General features: G+C 41.5%; 2 protein-coding genes across 2 annotated transcripts in view; both read right to left on the bottom strand.

Annotated features, from left to right (window-relative positions):
* Positions 1 to 207: 207 nt before the first annotated feature.
* Positions 208 to 9,550, bottom strand: LOC107752316 (F-box and leucine-rich protein 22-like). Its single transcript, XM_016568263.1, has 2 exons — positions 9,216 to 9,550; positions 208 to 679 (listed from the first exon to the last, which is right to left on the bottom strand). The coding sequence occupies exons 1-2, from the start codon at positions 9,548 to 9,550 to the stop codon at positions 331 to 333; spliced, it is 684 nt and encodes a 227-aa protein (XP_016423749.1). The 3' UTR covers positions 208 to 330.
* A 4,327-nt stretch (positions 9,551 to 13,877) lies between these two features.
* The window catches only part of LOC107752312 (ubiquitin carboxyl-terminal hydrolase 3), an 18,843-nt gene continuing 15,294 nt past the window's right edge, over positions 13,878 to 17,426 (bottom strand). The window contains exons 9-15 of the mRNA XM_016568258.1: positions 16,898 to 17,044; positions 16,139 to 16,245; positions 15,974 to 16,054; positions 15,774 to 15,892; positions 15,557 to 15,670; positions 14,944 to 15,011; positions 13,878 to 14,670 (exon numbers count right to left, since the gene is read on the bottom strand). Coding sequence (XP_016423744.1) covers positions 14,505 to 14,670; positions 14,944 to 15,011; positions 15,557 to 15,670; positions 15,774 to 15,892; positions 15,974 to 16,054; positions 16,139 to 16,245; positions 16,898 to 17,044 — 802 coding nt within the window. The 3' untranslated portion in view covers positions 13,878 to 14,504. The remainder of the gene's footprint in view (positions 14,671 to 14,943; positions 15,012 to 15,556; positions 15,671 to 15,773; positions 15,893 to 15,973; positions 16,055 to 16,138; positions 16,246 to 16,897; positions 17,045 to 17,426) is intronic.

Here is a 17,426-nt window from a genome sequence, read left to right as displayed (position 1 = left end):
TTGATCACTGAGTCATTTCATGGAGTCAAATGGACAAACAAACAAATGGAAAAACAACCCAGTGAAGAAACAAAAAATGAGTTTGAAAGGAGAATAAATTTGCTGGTAAAATAAAATATTAGAAAGGTTGGAAGACTGAATGTAAACAAGGAAAATTAAATCGAATGAAATTGGAATAAAAACGTAGGAGATGGAGTCTGTCTCTCATGGAAACTTCTGAAAAGACAAATAAGGAATTGCAAAAGAAATAGTGAATAAAAAACATATAATAGGACTGGTCAGTGTTATAAAACTCAATTTGACCTGAAGTCTCTAGGTAGCCTCTAGCTGTCAGGAGAAGATCAAGAACTTCTGCAGAGCTCTCCTGATCTGTATTTTCTCCTCAGGCTTGCTGTCTGGAATCATATCCGCACTGTGTAACGCACTCAGGTGCACTTCTGGTCTCTTGTCCCTGACCTCCTGCAGCCCTGCCTGGGTCACGTTGCGACAAAAGTCCACTTTCACATCTGTGAGACTGTGGCCGTGGTTCACCACAGCCTGGAGGACAGAGTCAGTCAACCGAGCGCAGTTTTCTAGACTAAGGCTACGCAGCCTCATGCAGCATTGTAGCACGTTAATAACATTGCCGTCCGTGATGTGCCCACATCCAGAAAGAGTCAGCGAGAGTAGATTCGGACACCTAAAGAAACAAGAAGCAGAATTTTGTCATGCTAATAGACAGGAATAATAATTGAAAAATTTAATATGCAGTGCATACATAGTTGTTTGCTATTTGTGTAGACTGGACAGGTAAATTAATGAGTAACAAACAACTGTCTGTTAAAGCTGACGTGTGTAATTTCTGTGCTGCTTGTTTTCAAACAGGTTTCCCCGAACCTGCCCCCTGAATGTCACTGGTCGATTATACTGATAGCCCCACCTCCAAACTCATGCCATTGGTTGAGTCAGTGTTGCTAGGCAGACTGGTCAGGATAAAAAAAAAAAAAAAAGAGCAATGTTTTGAAAGACAGTGTTTACATGTTGTGGGATGGTTGAGTCAGTGTTTCTAGGCAGACTGGTCAGGATAAAAAAAAAAAAAAAAGAGCAATGTTTTGAAAGACAGTGTTTACATGTTGTGGGATTCGATATACAAGTGACTAACTTACAGATGTCTTTGCATTTTAGACTTGAATAGAATAATGTCATTTTAAAACAATACATGTACAAAAGTGTCACATTTGGAGGTAAGGATGAGGTGAGGCCTCAAATGCAGAATGCACAGGTTTGATTAAATAATAAATGAAAACAAAAAACAAGCAAAACTACATAATGGGGGAAAACATAACTGCAAGGCAAACACAAGGGAACATATGACGACGAACTAGCACAGGACAGAAAACACTGGGAGAATAAATAGGGAAGCAAACAAGGAGGGAAACGAGGGATGACAGGTGGAGCAACTAAAGCAATAATCAGGTAACAAGATGTGTGGGGTTACATAATAGACATGAGAGCACATGGCACATAGAAACAAAACCAAAGCCATGTGCTCACACAAAACATAACAAGAACACGCGGCCAATGAGAACTCACGAGCCACATGCTAAACCAATCACGCCAACACAACAACCAACGAAGACACTAGAGCTCATGGTGAGGAAATGAACACTCAACACGTGCGCTCACAACAAAGACAACATATAGATGAGAGAGCACACGACCTAAGTGGACTCGAACCGCATGCTCACACAAAGACAAAAAGATAAACAAGTGTCAGGGCTCTGTCACATAACCAAGAATAAACCAGACCAAAGTGACAGAACCCTGACACTATCTCCCCTCAAAAGGGACACCCCCTGACATCCCCAACGAGGCCTGAGCCATGGGGGATCCATGCGAATCAGAAATTCTGGCAGATAACCAGGGCGGACCCGGAGGGACAGACCAGGAAGGCTCGAGCGACCAAAGTGACAGAACCCTGACACTATCTCCCCTCAAAAGGGACACCCCCTGACATCCCCAACGAGGCCTGAGCCATGGGGGATCCAGCGAATCAGAAATTCTGGCAGATAACCAGGGCGGACCCGGAGGGACAGACCAGGAAGGCTCGGGTGTGTCTGGAGTCCCGGCTGAGGGCCAAGGCGGATCTGGAGGGACGGATCAGAAAGGCTCACATTTGTCTGGAGTTCTGGCTGAGAGCCAGGGCAGAGCCGGAGGGACGGACCAGGAAGGCTCAGGCGTGTCTGGAGTCCCGGCTGAGGGCCAAGGCGGAGCTGGAGGGATGGACCAGGAAGGCTCACATGTGTCTGGAGTCCTGGCTGAGAGCCAGGGCAGAGCCGGAGGGACGGACCAGGAAGGCTTAGGCATGTCTGGAGTCCCGGCTGAGGGCCAGGGAGGAGCAGGAGGGATTGAACAGGTAGGCCCTGGTGGAGCAGGAATGGAATGCCAGGTAAGAACCGAAAACTCTGGATGTTTGAGAGGCTCTAGGGCCGGTGCAGACTCTGAAGCGGCCTCCTGGGCCAGAGCACACTCTTGCCGCTTTTCCACTGCATGGTACGGCACGGTACAGCTCGGTACGGTTCACTTTTGGGGTGTTTTCCACTGGGTACAGTACCTGGTACCTGGTACTTTTTTTAGTACCACCTCGGTTGGGGTTCCAAGTGAACCGTACCGTTACCAAAACGTGACGTGTAAACTCTGCTGATCACGGATTGGCCGGAGAGAATCGTCACTACCTGCGTCACTGAACTTGCGACACAAACACAAAAGAACCACTAGATTTAAATCAGCACAGCCAGCGAAGGATCGAACGCAACTGTTTTGAATGAGCGCACCTTTTTTTAACAACCAAAAAGTTTTGTTGTCTTGAGGAAGAACAGACGTTCCTCTCGTTGATAGCAGAGGAGCGGATCCAGCGAGAGCTTGATGGGGCGACGCAGAATGAAAAAGTTTTTTTAGGAGTCGTGGTAGTAGAGGCGGCGCAACTATAACGACATGTGAATAATCCTGCCCACTCTAAAGCGGTACTGAACTGCAGTGGAATCGCAAACCGTGCCGAGCCGAACCGTGCCGTGCCGTACTGAGCCGTGCCGAGCCAAGTCGTACCACGCAGTGGAAAAGCGCCATCTGAAGCAGTCTGATGCAGGCTCCTGGACTGGAGCAGGCTCTGGAGTGAACTCTGAGAACTCTTGGACTGGAGCAGGCTCTGAAGTGAACTCTGAGGGTTCCCAGACCGGAGCGGGCTCTAGAGGGGACTCTGAGGCAGGCTCCTGGGAAGCTAGAGTGGACTTTGAAGCGGCCCAGGCACGCAGAACAGCCATGAGGTGAAAGGCAAAGATGGCCTTCTTGACTATGGCAGCAGCAGAGATCGGGCAGCTCTGTAGCAGCCTCTGTGGCCGTGACAAGGGGCCTGCTCAGGGACCCCTGGGACCACCGAACTTGAGACCACTGGAGTCAAATCCTCCAGGACCACCAGACTTGGGACCACCGGAGTCGGGTCCTCCAGGACCACCAGACTTGGGACCACCGGAGTCGGGTCCTCCAGGACCACCAGACTTGGGACCAACAGAGTCAGGCCTTCCTGGACCATTGGACTTGGGACCATTGGAGTCGGGTCCTCCAGGAACATCGAACACCCCATTAGTTAAGCCCATGTTGCCATGTCAGGCTGGTCGGAATTCTCAAACAACAGAGAAATGTTTTGAAAACGCCATAGAATTAGCCTTTAGCCTTTTTAAAATTATTTTATTTTTTTATTTTTTGGGAAATCAGTCAACAAACAGCTTAGCTATAGTTGTCCCAACATATTAATCTGGTATCAAAAAAAGTATTTTCATCAAGAAAGACACCTTTTAGTGATTAGACAATGAGAAATAGGATATGAATTGCACATATGTAATGATTGCTTGTAAGAGAAACGCCCGCCAGAAATTAACTGGTTAGAAAACACGCTAGTTTACTGCATTACGAATGCTTTTTATTCCTCGGGGGATGCATCAAGCAGAAGACTGTATTATAAACGTGCTGTCAATAGACAGTAATTGACACATATTGCAACATAGTAACTGTAATCCAAGACTGTTTAGGCAGTAATTTATGTGGCCCATCAGGCATTTGCATGGTATTATACTAAGAATAGCATAACAAAAACCATTCCCTAAGTCAGTGTTTGCTGTATCAGCTGTTTTTGCCACATAAACACAGCTGGTACTCTTGCTAAATAGCACCAGCTGAAAGCCGAGCTGTTTCTCATGCCCATACCAGCGAGCTTGGGCAGCAGGAACCTTCCGTACCGGCTACTGGCAAGTTGCCCTTCTGTGTGTCCGTGTTTCTCCTCTGCCGCAGCCTGCTGGTGGACTCACACAGGGTCAGCAGTCACACATGCTCACACGGAGCGAGCTAATGGCTGTAGCTTTGAGATGTCATTCACGTTTACTGATGCAGATTATATAAACTCTTACATAATCTTACCACTTAACCACATGTGAGACTGGCACATTCCAGCCGCCTGTAAGTGTTATGAGCACTGTCCCAATAACCCTGGCCATGGGGCGGATCTCACACTACACGTGCCATTGCTTTTATTATCACAGACGGCCATCGGTGACATAGACGGTCTGATAAAGGGATCAGCAGGAGAGGAAGGATGAGAGAGGCTCGCAAGAATTCAAAGCCTCGGGGATCGGTTGGTTAGATTTCTACTGGAGCAGCTTTCAGGCATTGTGTTTGAGCGGGAGGAGTTTCAGAGCTGGCCAGATGAAGTAAACACGCCAGATATATGTGTCGCATCATCCCCCGTTACATAAGCATGCCTTCCTCTCGTAGCTCCGCCCTCCTCTTCTGCAGATGTTTTGTTTGCTTTGTTTTTTTTAAAGGCATTTCCATCAAACAGGCTTAATGAAAAACTAACAAAGACTTAACTAAGTCTTATTTTACTTTGCCTCTGAGAATGAGGCTGGGTGTGGGGGGCTAAAACCCTACTAATATTTTCCATAACACAAACCGTGAAGGTTTCCCCATGTGGATATGGCCACTGTAGACATCCCACACGTGGCATGACGATCATTTACCAGGAATTCAATTCAGCACTTTTTCTTTGAACTCAGGGAGTCATCACAGTGACGGTAGTCTTTCAAGAGACTAATGTCACTCTCGGGACGCTGTGAAGGGTGTGGCTAGGGCCATAGGACTGAGTCTAGAGACTTCTTTTCCCTGAAGCGGCACTAATGACCGGTCTACGCCAAGAATGTCAACAGAAAAAGTCCCACACTGCAAATGGATGTGGTCAAATGTAGTTGCATTCTTTATTTTTTGGTTTCTAATAGCCTGTTTTGAGAAATGGCATTATTCATAATGCGCAATATCCATAACATATTCATTCAGTTGCTTGTTTTGGAGTCAAAGGTCTGCAGGATATTAAAGCAGTCAGATTATTGTGTCTTTTTGAGAGTTACAAGCCATTTACAGTGATGGTATATTGTGATCATCAGCATTTTTAATAATTCAAGAGAGGTTATCAAAATATTCATTGTAGGGAAGTAGATTATAATGCAGATATGTTAAATTGGTTAAGACATATTACGGTTTAAGCATCAACACTATTCCAGTAAATAAATAAATATCTTTAAAACATCCTTTAACCTTTTCCTGGGTATATAAATATGTATATATATATACAGAGAGAAAGAGAAATATCTATCTATATGTATGTATGTATACCCTTACTAATTTATCATAATTCTTGGGTAAATTTATCATTTTAAGGACGTTTAGATATTTTTTTATTAGAAAATCAGAAATATATTCTAGGTAGGAAACCATTATTTTTTGTGTGCGTTCATTTTTGGCCATCAAAATTTCAGCTGAATTAGTTTCTGAATTTTAATAGATGCCAAGAGTAAGTTGGCAAAAGGTGTTCAAGAAAGAGAAAGAAAATAAAAGTTTTATTTGAAGAATAAAACTAGATCCCTACTTGAACTTAATGACACCATCTGAGACTGTCTCTTCCCCATGCGCTCAGTGTTTTATACATTTTCCTGCAGCTGAAACGTATTGCCACAATGGCGTCAGCAAGTGTGTGTGTGTGTCTTTGTAGGAAAGTGAGTGAGACACATACACACACACACACACGTGCACACACACACACGTGCACACACCGCGCACATGTGCATTCCACCCTCATCAACAAAGAACTTATTGTAGGCTCCACCTGCCAATGCAAATCACAAGAGTAGAGCTCACAAGGGAGGGACTTCACTCAGAGGAACTCCTTTCTGCTTCTCTCTAATTTCATCATGTGTTGCTCCAATTTACTCTGGTCAAAGAACAGCTGCCACTATGCTGATGAACCCATAATATAACATCAAAAACTTCTTAGCCTCCAAAGAACCCTTTTAAGAACCCTCAACAACCATCTGGAGTTGGCTTTGGTTCTTTGGAGAATTTTGCACCCTGGTGTCATATGAGAACCTTGTCAAAGATCTTTGTATGCTCTAGGTCCTGTCTACTGATTCTTTAGACACATCAGAAACTGACACGCTGATCTGAAGAACCTATAATGAACATAAAGAATTTAGTTATCATAAAAAAAAAAAAAATACTCTTAAATTGTTGTTTATTGTCATCTGGTTCCATGAAGAACCTTTAACATCCATGGAACCTTTCTATTGCACAAAATGTTTGTTATGGTGGAAAAAGGTTCTTCAGATTATTAAAATGTTAAGAAAAAAATGGTTCTTTTAAGAACCGTTCACTGAGAGGCTTTTTAGGGAAACAAAATGGTTCTTATATGGCATTGCTGTGAGAACTACTTTTTGGAACAGTTATTTTTGAGATTTGGCCATATAACAACCTCAAGAACCCTACTGATTTCCTCAGTTGTTCCAGATCTCTGGTCAAAAAAAACATCCATCTTCACACTTATCCTTCATTCTTAAAATTAAAGGTTTCAATTGGTACCAAACATGTTTTGTGTTCTGCAAACAATTATCATCTTGTTCTTGAGGAATCCATCAGTGAATTGTTTCCTTAAAGAACCAACCAGTACCCTGACCCAAGGAACCCGTAATATAACATCAAAAAACTCCAAAACCTTCAACCACCATTTTGAGTTGACTAAAAAAGTTTCATGATACGTTCTTCAGATCAGTAAATGTAAAGTTTGGCTCTTATCTGAGGGTGATGCAAAGAACCACTGAAGAAACCCTTTTTTATTATTTTAAGAGTGTTTTGCCAAATTACACAGTTTCTTTTTTCCTCATAAGTGAGTTTACAGTGCAAAACAGCAGCGGGAGAAACCGCAGAGCTCCATCATGTCTCCCATTATTATTGGCTGCCTGGAAGAGGCTGTACAGATCTGCCCTTAAAACTCCAGAGGGTAATTCAGCTGTGCTCTGCGTGCTACTCCATAGACCTCGTGTCACTCAAAACTTGAGGCAAACTGCATTCCCAGCCTCAGCACGCTTCGACCACAAGCCGCATCTATCGGTGGAAGACTGTGATGACGTGCTTGCTCGAAGCTAAAATGTGTTTCGGATGAACTTTTAAAGAACGAAGGTTTGAGCAGATCCCCATTAGTCAGACACTGGTGGAGTTAAATGGCTACGTGAGGAACGCTCATGCTGAAGCACTTTTAAGCTTCCCACCACTGACGTCTGTTCCTTAAAAAATATCACGCTGCATACTAAATGTATCCGCGTTCCTCAGAAACAGACGTTTCTAATGGCTGAATGTTCTGTACTCATGTAAATCTTCTCAACTCGTAACAGAACCTGGTAAATGAGTAATGCTGCAACACACAAAAACAAAAGCGGCTGAATGGCCGGCGTATTGCTCTGTTCTTCTAATGAATGTGGTAAAACACATACTGAGTCCATATGGGTGACAGTTGCACAGAATCCTGTTGACTGAGGGGTCTGCGGTGTGCCTGCAGCTGTGGTGTGTGATGGGCCAGTTGTTGCAGGCAGTGTTCAAAATTGCAGTGCAGTGTCTTTGATTCCATTTACAATCTTTCATATAGGGATTTAATGAATTAATTTCACAGCCAAAGGCATATTTGCTCCTTCCTAAACCAGATCGAGTTCATAAACATTGAATTGTGACTTGTTTTCCCTTGAGTTTAAAATATTTTGATGATTTTGTGACTTGAAGAGTTAGTTCTTACCAAAATGTCATTATTTTCTCACCCTAACGTTGTTCCAAACCTGTTTGACTTATTTCAGTTGGGGAACACAAAAGTTTATATTTTGAAGAATGTTTGTGCTGCTCTTTTCCGCACAACAAAAGCAGTTACCAGAGGTTGTTAAGTAGTAAAAAATATATATATAAAAGCATCATAGAAATAGTCAGTATGAAGTCTGTGGGAACAGGACAAAAAATAAGTCGACATGAAGCTGGAAATGTGAGTCTTTTCTTCCCAATTGTGACGTATATCTGAGCAAACGGCTTCTTGAATGAGGAAATAAGCGAGACTTGATTTTGTCTATTGGGAATTTATTTGATATTTTTCATTTGCTAATCGCCGCAATCTCAGGTGAGTAACAAGTTGCTGGAGGGGATGGATTGAAACACGTCAGGCTGTCAGACAAACATGCCAGTTTACAAGTCATAAGAGAAGAGACTTTGTTGCAGTGGGAAAAGGATGTGCATGCTTTTGATTAAAGATATAAAAAAAATGATGACATGCACATTTATGATAAACACATCACACAGCATTACCTGAAATATAAGCATATGTTCATTTTGATTTCACGGTGACTTCAAGTCGTTGTTTACTGACAATCATTCCCTCCACCATAGCTTTCAAATCTCATTTGCTCTTGTGCATATCAAACTCGACAGGTTGCGATCAGTTATAAAACAAAAATCGAATGTGATTTGGTGTCTTTGTAAAACCTAGAGTCAAGTTTTCAGTTTCTCACACAAATTTGTCATATTGCTTTTGGACAACATTTATGTTAATAATATATTTATTTTGTAAGCCACTGGATACTGTTGCTTACAATGGGACATATGTGTTAACATTCTTCTTTCACGGTTTGGAAGAACACAAGGGTCAGTAAATGATGACAGAAACGTAATATTGGAGTCATTACTATTCTTCTAAAAATAAAAGTGGATGTGGGATTCATTAAGGTTACTTCGTCTTTCTAAATATCTCAGGGTAGCAACATCTGCCTGACCAAGATCAAACCAATGACAAAATGAACGTTGATGCCAAGACAAACAGAAACACTCACATGTGGCAAACACGCTCCAGGAAGTCACTGACGAGGCTCTCGTGCTTCCTGCAGAGGTCCTTCTGGAATGTGGTCTTCATCCAGTCTTCAATGTTGCACACTTTGACCCTGCTCGAGTGCCAGGATACAGCCAGGTACCTTAGCGAAGAGCCCAGAACATAGTTGTCCTTCCTCAGCTCGCACGGAGACCTGAAGTGAAGTAGCGTCCACAGCTGTGGGTCCAGGAAGACCTGTCTTAGTCGTACGCAGGTCAGGGACAGGCTGTGGCGACTGTCCTTGTCAAGGTACGAAAAAAGGTGTAGCAAACACTCCTGATCTAGTTCTACGAGATGCATAGCAAGACAGAGGCCTGCTAACAACCACAAAGCAACAATGGGACAACGGCGTGTCTCGTGTGGCCTGGATTTGTGATTCTCCCCCAGACTGTAGCCTCGCTGAGGCCTTGCACATATAAGGTCGTGAGGAATGGGGGTTATTTTGAGAGGACTGCTGCAGGCACGGTCAAAAATGGAAATGTGTGAGGCACATGGACTCTCCCGGTCCATCTGTCTCCGACGCCTGGACAGGAGGCAGTGTGAGGGACGTTTAGAGTGTGACAGTTTCTGTTTATCACTTGCAAGAGGCTTCACTCAGCACCCTGCATCTTGGGGATGGGGAATGGCGAGACACTCTTCCACACTGAGGCCCGTTTACACCTGGTTTTGCTTGCGTTTTGGTTGATCTGATCACAAGTGCTCAAATGCATGTCTTCTGACCACTTGTGATTGGATGTCAAGGGCAGGGTCCCTGGTTTCACGACTGCAACACTGCAGACTATCTCACTGGGTTACTGTGTGTTGATAAAGCACACAAGAAAAAAATCCAGTTCTTTTAATTGGACACTTATTTAAGCTGCACATAATGGACAAAGTTTAAACCCTTGTTTTAGCGAAGAGGTTGATCACAGTTCGGATGCATTCAACGACATGAGTGTTTGCACTATAAATGCAACGTGGTCACTTGAGTTGTCAACCACCTTCGAATGCAGTTGAAAGTGGATAAGCGCAAATCAGTTTGGACTTGATTTACCCCGTATTTAGCCTGTTGTTTACTTGTAATCATACCAGGTATAATTGTGCCATAAATTCAGTTTTTTTCTGGCAATTGAGACTCCGAAATAGTTGGATTTTGCTCGTTCAGACTGCCAGAGCTTTACTGAATTCACTGACACACATTTGATGGAGATTTACATAAAGCTATCTAGCAAAGAAGAACATTTGTATATAGACAAAAATGCAAATAAGAAGATAACACTGGCTTCTAATTGGAATGATATTACGACCAAGGAGCTACCCGCCATCTATACAAAGAGCAAAATTTATTCATCAGTTTAGCAGTACCATATGCAAATGTTTAGAAGAAGATACCACAATAAATGAAAGAGGAGCTTATTTTGCTACAACACACGTTTCACAGCATCGGGTCTTCTAGGGTCTGATGCTAGGATTTTATTTTATTTTGCATATTTTTTGGGGAAGTTTTTGCCTTAAGTAGAGATAGGAAGTGATACAAGAGAGGGAATGGGATCGGGAAAGGACTTTGAGTAGGGACTTTAAGTTGCAACTTATGTCGAGTGCAGCCCACAAGACTATGGCTTCAACTGGGATTCAGTTTTCCTGCGTTATGTTTCCACCTTGCATTTACACAAAAGGCTCTCTGTCAATTTGTCAGCATTTTTTCAGAATCAAACCCATTGTGAATGTAAAGGCTGGAATGCACTACATAACTTTTGCACAGATTTTTGCCCTGGTTTCAGTCTGGATGAGTCAACGCTAGTTGCCTAAAGTCAAAGCCAGTCTGCGGATTTTGGTCAGAGTTTCATGGAAGATAGCTTATTGTATGATGGGTGCAGATTCAAATTTTTTGGACTTAAGACTATTGCTGTCTCATTTCAAAGACTGTGCCCTCCAAAGATTGCAAAATAATTACATTAATTTAGGAATAAGAGTCAATTTTTTATCATGGTTACTTTTTTAAAATAATGCATCCTTGATGATGTATGCTGCTGACAAATGTGATCTCTGGAGCTGATTTCGAGCTGTTTTTCTCTAGTGCAGCTTATGATTCCAACCAGTCAGAGGATATCAAAATGTGTTTGATATTTTGTGTTGATTTTAGAACACCGTTATCATTCAGTGTTTCTGCGTGAGTATATGTTCGGAAAGACCTGAAAGTCTAGTGTGTGATCCTGAGTCATTCAGTTTTTTCTGTAACCATTTACAAAGTTGGTAAGTGTATGATGCCTAGTGTTTTAAAATCTGTTCCGATTTTAAAAGTTGAGTAATGTATGCCTTAAGTTGCCTTGCTTACAGTTTTTCCAGTTGAAAGTTTGAACTTACCTGACTAAATAAATACATTTCTTGCAGTATTACAGGTAGTGTTGGGGGTAACGCATTACAAGTAACGTGAGTTATGTAATCCGATTACTTTTTTCAAGTAACTAGAAAAGTAACGCATTACTTTTAAATTTAACAAAATAGTTTTTTTTTGTTATTAAAAAACAAATAAGCAAGCCAAACTTAGGTGACAAAACGTAACGCAAAAGTAACGTAATGCATTTCTTTCCATAAAAAGTAACTTAAGTAATGCAATTAGTTACTTTTATATGGAGTAACACAATATAGTAATGCATTACTTTTAAAAGTAACTTGCCCCAGCACTGATTACAGGTGAAGTAATTTTGCGCCACTAAGCAGCACCAAACGGAATTACAAAAATTACGACACATCCCCTCATTTGCCATTGGTCAGCCAAACAGATAGCCACACCCCAATCTCACATCATTGGTTGAGGCAACATTGCTGTGTAAGGCAAGTCAGAACCCTCAAACAAACAAACCAATGTTTTGGCTTTAAAGAAGGCATTCGCTTTTGGCAGCCTGTATAACTGAAGTGAAAGTACAGGCTGAGCTGCAGTTCTGAACGACTTGTGCTCACCGACCAAAGTGTACTTCTAAATTAGCTAGGCTAGCATTTCTGCCTCCTTACAGGAATTATTCTAGACAATATCTACACTTGATATGGTACCTGACAACACCACCGGATATCATTAGATGACTCACAGCAAACCTGGCAAATCTTTCTTGGGTAAAGTGCAATTGCAGCTTGTACTGTTTGAGTCACTCTCATCGAGTCATAACGTGCCGCAATCGATGCAGTGGCACTTGATAACACAAGCAACGTGATCTTTTTGTCAGCTGTGACCTATCGGGAGAGAGAGAGAATTAACTTTGTTGTCTTCTAAAGTATGACGACTTCAGAAATACACCTGTGAGCGAGCCGAGCAGCTGTTCCTCCTTGCCTGTTCTTCCTGCCTGTCAGGGACGATTCCTCTGGCACGTGGCGTATGGGGAAGCCTCGGTGTTTATTTTGCCCCTGGGAGCTTGTGCGAGAGTGTGTGTGTGGGTGGCAGCAACTGATAGAATGAGCGAGGGGGAAGGAAAAGAAAAACTCACAATGGGAACGAAGCACGCCCTTTTACGCTCATGTTTTGGAGCGGTTTACGTCATTAAAAACCATTCAGCATTAATGTTTCACAGTGGGTGACACTGGAAGCAGTCCTTTGAAAAAGATTAGGGAACGAGTGTACTTGCCACTATTTCAAGCGAGGTTGAAGAGAACGCTACTCCACCTGCAGCAATGACATGGGCAGAACAGAGGAAATGCATGCGATCGTGTAAATCGTGACACAACCCACACCCGTGTCTGAGAACAGCGTGTACAGAAACATTCAATTCAATATGAGCAATTCAAACTGAGCAAAAGCATGTTCTTTTGTATTCAAAATACACCCAAGTTAACATTGACATCCAAAATCCAAGGTATTTAACTGAACAACAGAGATAATCTATTCATTTTTACCCTATTTGCAATGTCTGATACAGAAGTGGGGCACAGTTAGTCTCAGTGCTAGTGCTCAGACGGCACACCCACGGACCATTTGATGCATATTTGCACGCTCACAACCACACACACAAATTGCATGCACTTTCCTCTATTTGGCAAGCTATTATCTGATTGGCTCGTTTTGCACAACTTTTGGAAACAAAATCAAGTTTACAAGGAACAAGGTTGCAAGAATGAACAATTGTGAGGAAGAACAAATCACTGGATTTCAGCTTTACCTGGTCCTAAACGAACCATGGTTGGTCCTATGATATCTCTGTCAGAACCAGAGTTAATATTAACTAAAACTAAAACCATGGAAGATAAAAAAAAAAAAAAAATGAGTTCATAAAATTTAACTGACATACAATTTCTACTTATTTTAATTCAGCTATTTGCCCAGGCAACATTTCTCATTTTCATTTGATGTACTAAAATAAATCGAACTAAAATAAAAATTCATAAAAAAAACCTATATAGACATATTAAAAATAAAAACTAATGACGACAAACAACAAAATAATTCAAAATATTCTATAATAAACTATAATAGTATCTCAAAATAATACTGGTCAGAACTTGTGAAGCGAGCAGGTCTTGGCCAACATAAGCTGCAAAATGGACCAGTAAATACAATAAATTATTATTTATATGTTTTAACTTTGAGAATATAATAAACACACAAACCAACTTTTGCACAATCTGCATTCCTTTAATTCTAAAAGGACAGAAAGTGTTCATCTGGTCAAACGTTTTCAAGCGTAAAGGAAACGAAACACGTGAGCTACTGGACCCTTCTCTCCAAAAGTCATTTTCACATTAGTGAGGTGATCTGAGTCAACTACTGCTTTGTGATACAAACGACATCTTGTTTTGTCACGTAAAATCAAACATTTCAAGTTTTAGTTCGGAAATACCTCCACATCAACCTAGATCAATGAACGGCAGGCTCGGAGGACAAGAATGAATTTCTGAGCTGAACAGAAACAGCTTTTCCTGGAGCAGCGAGCAGGTCGTTGGCGTGAGTTGGGAGACGTCAGTGTCTGACACAGAAACGTGACAGCTGTCATCATTTCAGACTACGGAAAAACACTCAATGAGGAGAGAAAAAAATCAATTGTAAACTAAGCATTTTGTTTCTACAGTCAATTTGAGTTCATTCGGCAGACAAAAATCCCCCCCCGGTGCTGTATGAAGACAAAAAACTGGGACAGTCTATTAAACGAAAAGTCATCAAGTCGAAACATAAGCAGCAATTCGGTTTGTACTGAGGTTTTGTGACACAAAAATCATAACTGGATAGCATAAGACATGAGACAGATGACGGCACACATATGAAGGTCCAATAACTGATCTGGAGGAAGTCCTAAAGCTTGGCTGGACTCTCTTGATCCGTGTGCTCTGTGTAGAACAGAATGTAGGCCTTGGCTTTCAGCACAGCCTCCTCACTGACCAGAGTGACCGTGCTGTCGTTGAAGTGGTACCATCGGCCCTCGTGAAGCCCGTATGCCGTGTAATGTCCTGAGCCGATGCTGTGGGAGAGGATAGAGGTGGAATATCATATATATCTGATTCTCTGTACAGAGTGTGTATTGATTGAACAGGAAAGATCACCAGAGCTACTGATATAACATCCCCATCTAGTGGAGGACAAAGAAACCCAACTTCAGGCTGGTACAGTAAATGAGATGTACTGTATACTACATAGAAGTACTTCCAAAATGAAACATTTATCTGTTACAGTTGTGAGAAGTGAAAAACAATGTTATACTGTTATTAATGGCACAAGGCAAGCATTTACTTACCCAGATCCATGATGCACCACTACTGCAGCAAGATCATACAGGCATCTCTCTGGCAAGCTGTTTTCAGGCTGAGTACAATTACATAATTGTTATAAAATCAATATTACATAAAACATGATATCATATAACTAAAAATTAAATTTAATAATATAATATTGAAATAATAATTTTAATCCTATCCTCTATATATAAAGGTATATAATTACCTAATATTTACATTAAAATGAATAAATGATTATTCAATTATACAATTAATAATGAATCAAATTTGATGTAATAGTTCTTAAAATAATTACTAGATTGAAGTAAAAAAAAATTATATTATTAAATATTGTATTTTATTATTATACTTTATATAATTTACTTAATATTATAAAAAAAAATGAAATTATTATTAAATATTAAATGAATGTTTTTATTCAATTAATAGTAATATGAATATTATTTCATTACTTTATATGAAATAATCAAATATTACAGTTATTACTTTATATAAAATAATTAAATATTATAGTTATTTATTTAAGCATTAAAAACGAATTAAATAACATACTGAAACCCTCTTCAGTTACAAGTAAACTTATTACAAAATTGACAAATGTTTTGCTCTCACCTCTAGTAAGAAGCTTTTCATGTCAAGGCCATGCATGGGAAACTCTACATAGGTGTCAATCTTATTCCTCAGAAACGCTGTCCAGTGGAACCTCTTCAGATGCAAACAAAGCACCTGCACAGAGATAGCACACCATATAACCGTTAAAACCCAGATGAACCGCGTTTTATTGGAAAAAAAACAAAAAAAAACCCAGATATTTCCACACTTCTCTCACCTTGGGCAGTTTCTGGATCCAGAATTTCTTGGTGGACTTTTGTCGCTTTTTGCACTTGTGACACATGTAGAGCTCCGTTTCATCGAGTTCCTCGAGGTCTGTGAAACTCCGAAGGCAATCTGAGAGACAGTACATGTTGACTTAGTGAACAAAATGAACCAAAATGCAGCCATGTAATAGTTTCTAATAACATCTCTTACCATTTAAAGTGCATGTTGGCCCCGGCTCTTGGTCTTTTGTGAACTTGATTCTGAATTGGCTGGGAATGTCCAATGAGAGATCTGGAGGAGAGTGAGATTTAGTGTAACCATAGCGACAGAAGTCGACAAAGCTTTTAGAGCTGATGGACAGAATTGATGGCTCACCTAGGAATGGATCAAATTTTCGAGACTCTGTGCCACATATCAAGCAGTACACCTCGTTCTGTAGAACGCCACCAAACACAGATGTAACGATAGTGGAGGTCCCATTTCTGGAAAAAAACAAAACCATTCTACATTATTAAATAAGCCCACACAAGTCTGATCCCAAGAGAATCAGGACTTTGTGAAAGCACGTCTAGTCTGTCTATTCGCAGCAGGATTAACCTGCCATTTTGTTCGGCACAATCCACTGAGCACGCCACAACACTGCACTTCCTTTTCAATAACCCCGGCAAATCCAGTCAGGTCACCCTCACAGCTCTTGGCCGAGGGGCTTCCTCACTTGTCTGCAGCTATTAATACAAACACAACAGGGTGGCTCTGGCTCTAGCAGCAGGCAAATGTGGGAACAGCTGTCTCTGTGTACGAAAAAGACTTCCCTCTGTGCGCCGTAAAGAGTTATCTTTATCACTGCTGCCCACGTACTCGCTAAACTAGCAGGGAAGAAATGGAACGAGGGGTGGCCTGCTGAGATAGACCTACCTCGAATTAGAAATTTGCCCCGAACCATCTGTGTAGTTCACCGAAGACAAGTTGTGCATTTTTTAAATACTAAAATACTGTGGCTCTTTCGTTTTTGTTTGAGGGGTCCAAAATATTTAGTTCTTGCTCATCGAGTGCTGTATGTTTTGGAAAGGATGACCTGTTTGTCCAAACAAAGGTGGATAGGGGAGTACAAATGATGAATTTATGTGTTCGTACATGCAGCATTTGCTCTCGGAAGCGTGTTTGGGTCGGTCCGGGGACAGGGCGGGACTGGGCAACCCGTTCTTGCTTCCCTGCATCTCTCGGTGGAGATGATCCAGAAGGTAACGCAGGAACTCGTGAGCATCCTGTTGCTGGTAACCCCTGCAAAACACATCAGATAGTCAAGTCAAAATAGGGCTGTTGCGGTGAAGGAATTTCCCTTGTGGTATTTGCGACTGAAAACTACTGCGTGCGACTATGAAATAATATTTAGGAGCACCTGTGCGACTGACCCGATCAGCATATTTGTGTTTGTGCTGAGGGAGCTTCAAAGGTTCTAACGTACTTACGTGTTTCTGCAGCGTTGAGTAATGTATCACAGATGTATCCTCTCATTATAACAAAGTGTTGACAGGGTGTAAATAAGAGATTAATTGTGCAGTGTAGGGAGCTTCATCGATTATAATGGAGTTTTGTGAGATCGCGATGAACTAAGATGAGTGACAGCTTTTAATGATTATTAAGGGAGTTTGCAAATGTGATA

The sequence above is a fragment of the Sinocyclocheilus rhinocerous genome, unplaced genomic scaffold, assembly GCF_001515625.1.
Source record: "Sinocyclocheilus rhinocerous isolate Xijiao unplaced genomic scaffold, SAMN03320098_v1.1 scaffold861, whole genome shotgun sequence".
Classification (NCBI taxonomy): Eukaryota; Metazoa; Chordata; class Actinopteri; order Cypriniformes; family Cyprinidae; genus Sinocyclocheilus; species Sinocyclocheilus rhinocerous.
The sequence above is the reverse complement of the archived record's forward strand: the minus strand, read 5'-3'. Positions and strand labels throughout refer to the sequence as shown.

Coding starts and splice junctions, on each gene's coding strand:
- LOC107752316 (XM_016568263.1), bottom strand. CDS start 9,550: ATGCATCTCGTAGAACTAGATCAGGAGTGTTTGCTACACCTTTTTTCG. Junction 680..9,215: donor CTGGAGCGTGTTTGCCACAT/GTGAGTGTTTCT, acceptor TTGTTTCTTTAG/GTGTCCGAATCTACTCTCGC.